General features: G+C 44.8%; 1 protein-coding gene across 2 annotated transcripts in view; it reads right to left on the bottom strand.

Moving 5' to 3' along the window:
• Positions 1–5,000, bottom strand: part of c5 (complement component 5) — a 43,127-nt gene that overhangs the window by 28,302 nt on the left and 9,825 nt on the right. For both annotated transcript variants that reach the window (XM_080738229.1, XM_080738228.1), the window contains exons 12-15: positions 4,421–4,618; positions 3,226–3,441; positions 1,159–1,308; positions 130–256 (exon numbers count right to left, since the gene is read on the bottom strand). In XM_080738229.1, coding sequence (XP_080594355.1) covers positions 130–256; positions 1,159–1,308; positions 3,226–3,441; positions 4,421–4,618 — 691 coding nt within the window. The remainder of the gene's footprint in view (positions 1–129; positions 257–1,158; positions 1,309–3,225; positions 3,442–4,420; positions 4,619–5,000) is intronic.

Consider the following 5,000-nt stretch of genomic DNA (forward strand, 5'->3'; position numbering starts at 1 on the left):
TTATAATGTTTTGCAAAGCCGAAGCTTGTTTCCATTGTAGTCCACTCCATAAAAACACTAAAAACAGAAGAACAGTGCAAACAGAACTAATGGATAAAACCGCTTTAACAAGAAGTGTGCTGTGTTTACCTGAGGGCAAGGCCTGGGCGTTGGCATTGGTGATAAAGGTGAGGCCAGCCAAGCGGAAGACGTCTGCGTTGTTTCTGCCGCCGCCCCCTCCACAACCCTGATCACTCTTCTCAATGTGACGAAGAACCTGACAACACACCACATACAGCGCACTGTTATTAGGCTATTTAAGCTTTGCACTGCTACGGCAGATTACAACGCTAACCAGAAATGATCATCGCTCGATAGATAAACCTGCCGCCGTCGCGGCCGTCTCTACTACGGCAGAGGCTACCTTTCCACGTAGCGGCTACAATGCCTGCTGCGTGGTCGCGTCGCCATGGGAACCAAAGAGTTTAGCGAAAGGGGTGGTACTCCGCCGCCGACAGCTGTTACTTTACACCACTGCCAGACCCTAGAGTCAGAGATGGGACAAAGTCACTGTTTTGCAAGTGCAAGTATATCTTTGCTCGAGCCAGGGCCGCGAAAAGAACTCGGCCTTGCTGAAGGGCTACAGTAACTGGATTGATTACATCCACGGTAACGATATTCAAGGCAAGTTAGGTTGCAACCTTACTGTGTACAAAGACTTGCTATCTGTGTGCAGTGCTTGCTCCACCATCATATTAACTATTTGTTGTTAGATTGTTCCTGATTAATATGCAAAAATCACAATACAGTTAATATGATGGCAGAGCAAGCACTAGTCTGCACAGATACTGTAGCAAGTCTTTGTACAGAGTAACATTGTAACCTAACTGCCATGGATATTGTGGATGTACCCTTCTATTTATGTTGTCATCTTCCCATTTGTCGATTTGGTCAATAGAACTTGGTTGAACAGAACTCATATGTTCGGACCATCGCTCCATTGTTTACAACAGTTTGTAATGCAGGCTGCCACCCCATGTGGTCATGTAATCCAAGATGGCCACGATATGAATAAGGTCTATAAAGTCCAAGTCCTATGTTTTTGGAAGGATACAGTGACTTTAAGACTTGTAATCTCCAGGCAGGAGAGAGGGCTGTGTGTTGTGGTACCTGGCCTACCTGGTTCAGTGGGTTTTTCTGCTGGTGACGCAGTGAATAGAGAGCCGTATCCACAGCGGACAGAGCCACCAGTCCGTTCTGATTGGCTGAGATTTCCAACTGCAGATTACCGTTGGGACCGTACTGCTGTTCCCTGGAGCGCAGCGAAGTCTGAAACACACACACACACACACATACGCGCGCGCACACACACACACACACACACACACACACACACACACACACACACACACACACACACACACACACACACACACACACACACACACACACAGAGGAGTGTAGAAATTGTTACAAATACAATTCTGTAAATAAATGCATTTCAATCTTTCATTTCGTGTATTTGATGTGTGTTAACATTAATGTAGTGGTTAGAGTCTATCTTGGTCACCAGCTCTGTTGGTTACCAGTTGTGTTGGCTATCCAGGTCTATGTTTAAAGGGCTACCAGGTCTATGGGTTATCAGGCATATGGGTTACTAGGCCTCTGGATTACCAGACCTACGGGTTACCAGGTCTATGGGTAATCAGGCATATGGATTACTAGGCCTCTGGATTACCAGACCTACGGGTTACCAGGTCTATGGGTTATCAGGCATATGGGTTACTAGGCCTCTGGATTACCAGACCTACGGGTTACCAGGTCTATGGGTTATCAGGCATATGGGTTACTAGGCCTCTGGATTACCAGACCTACGGGTTACCAGGTCTATGGGTTATCAGGCATATGGGTTACTAGGCCTCTGGATTACCAGACCTATGGGTTACCAGATCTCTAATCTATCAGCACCACAGACTGCCCTTAAACATGAAAAGTTGTTGTTAGCAGGAATAAACACAGAAACACCTGGGAGGAAGTGGACTAAGAAAGGGGAGGAGCCCAACCAAAATGTGGAACGCCCTGCCAAGTTCCTGGGTGTCGCTCTCCATTCCGACATGTCGCCCCTCCGAAATGGACTTCTTATTGTCGCACTTCCATAGAGGTTAAGTTTAGGGTTAGGGTTAGAGATAGGGTTAGTGTCGGAATGGAGACATGTCGGAAAGGAGACATGTCGGAGTGGCGGAGGGGGCCCATTACCCCAGAGGGGGCAATGGGCTCCCAGATGGCCAGATCTCTGGAGTACCAGGTCTTTGGGTGACGATGTCTGGTCCGATACAGTTGTCCAACATGCTCGGTTTGGGGTCCTCCCTATGTTTCCCAGGTTCTATGTTCCCCAGGTTCTATGTTCCCCACTTGCCCCCAAAAAAGGTTCTATGTTCCCCAGGTTCTATGTTCCCCACCCACCTTCCCCCAAAAAAGGTTTTATGTTCCCCGCTCAATGGGGAAAAAAAGGATCTATGTTCCCCACCCATAAAAGGTATATGTTCCTGACTCAAATGTAGGAAATGGTGTGACATCTGGGCACTAGGAACATGTGGGAAATTCTATTTTAAGTGCCCAGTTGTCCAGGTGCCCACATGTCCCTAGTGCCCAGATGTTTCCACCCCTACAGTAAGTGCTCATGCACTCGTCCAAATGCCCACATCTCCCTACCCCTAATGCCCAGTTGTCCAGGTGCACATTCATCCAGATGCCCAGTCGTAATAAAAGTATGGTGCCCAGATGTCCCTAGTGCACCACTAGTATTCATAATTTCTCCCCATTATTTTGTGTGTTGTTATTAATAATTAGAATGTTTACTGCATTTCTGGATGTGCGGGGAACCTTTTTTGTGAGGGTAAGTGGGGAACACAGAACCCGGGGGACATAGGAAGTTTCCTGAAAAACTTAAAATATCTATTCAAAAATTACAAAAGAAATAATAATAATGCAATAAACATACCGTACATAGCAACAACTACAACAAAGGGGTAGGTTCCCGAATTGAAAGGTATATTACAGGACTTGTATTTACATGACCATTTACCCTGTTGTAACAATTTCATAGTTTCATGCACGCACACACACACACACACACACACACACACACACACACACACACACACACACACACACACACACACACACACACACACACACACACACACACACACACACACACACACACACACACACAGGATCTCAGACCTTAAGTCCGTTGACACATTTGTCCACTACGTTGATCCAAACAGAGTCGGCGACCAGTTCAGCGGTTCCCTCTGCATAGGCGATGTAATAAACCAGCAGCCGGATGGAAGGGCTCATGGCCGACGTCACTCGGAAACTGACTGACGTTTGACGGGTGCCAATGGAAGCTCGAAACACATTTTGACCAAAGTGCACCAGTTTTCCTTTCGACATAATCTGACAGACAAGGTGGGTAGACAGACAGACAGACAGACAGACAGACAGACAGGCATATAAGTAGGCAGAAAAAACAAATCAAAACAAGCTGAAAATAAAATCAAATAATGTAAGTGAGTGCTATCAACAAAATGGTTATCAGGTTAAGGTCCTTACACACCTGGAGTGTTAACATGGATGCAATTAATTCCCCCCAAAATATATATTTTTTCGAACCTTTGTTTGTGTCATGGGTACATCCACACAGTAACTAAATATTAACACAGTGACATGAGAGAGTGGCACAATTTGTATTTACAATTTTCACTGCGAATAAAGGCATCAACTATATGAATAGTCTGATGCGTCGGCCATTTGTTTGAATCATTTTGTCACGCACCCCATGTGTAAAAGACCTTCAGTTTGACACAGCTCTCCACTAACCACTAACTAACACATTTGACAAACGCCAAAATAGTTTAATTCTTAATGCTTTGCTAATCTAACGTGACTGTGATGTACTTCTCACGGCTCACCCAGTTGTGGAAAAAGTACTCAAATGTTTTACTTAAGTAAAATATCAATACTGCAATGCAGAAATACTCTGTTAGGGTGCCCTCACACCAAAATACCTATGAGAGTGGAATCCGCGTTCCGCCAATGCATTTCAATGAGAGTGAAGCGGTTTCATGCCAGCAGAGGATTTCTGCAAAAAACGCTCCCTTATCATTGAAATGCATTGGCGGGACGCGGATTCCACTCTCATAGGTATTTTGGTGTGAGGGCACCCTTACACGTTAAAGTCCGGAATTCAAATTGTACTTGAGTAAAAGTACAAAAGTATTGGTATCAAAATTTGAGAAAAATAGAAAATACTCATTATGCAGAATGTCCCAGTTCACAACTTTTTCAATGTATAAAAATAATTAGAAAATGGCAGATCTACAAGCTCCCAATGCGTGGCACTGCGATTGCATCAGTTACTTTCCACTGTACTTACCATGTAGTTAATTGACTGGACAGGGACGTAGCTGGGCATGGCGGTGTAGACATGGATGTAGGCTTGATGTCCCACATCCAGGTGTCCCATGGGAGAGTCTATGTATATGTAGCGTTCGTTGGGGGAGGAGTAAGCTGACACCGCCACTGATAGGTGGGCCTGACTGGTCAATGGCAGCCTGGGGTTTGCCGTCACAAACTGGAGATTAACAATTGACAAAGAAAACAACGATGTTATCCTGCCATCTTACTACTGTAAATATTATCCAACTAATGTTGTGATATTACAGTGCTTTCTAGTGATGTCACGCAGCAGTTTTCTCCAAGTTGATAATAGGCCTACTGTATGTCTGTCTGTCTGTAATAGCAGTTGTAATTATTCGCCTATGTCGGGGGTCAGCAACCCGCGGCTCTTTAGCGTTGCCCTAGTGGCTCCCTGGAGCTTTTTCAAAAATGTATGAAAATGGAAAAAGATGGGGGGAAAATATATATATTGTTTTGATATGGTTTCTGTAGGAGGACAGACATGACACAAACATTCTTAACGTTTTCGAATGCTGTAAACATTTGTAGAATAAATA

The sequence above is a fragment of the Nannobrachium achirus genome (assembly GCF_963921795.1).
Source record: "Nannobrachium achirus genome assembly, chromosome: 12".
Classification (NCBI taxonomy): Eukaryota; Metazoa; Chordata; class Actinopteri; order Myctophiformes; family Myctophidae; genus Nannobrachium; species Nannobrachium achirus.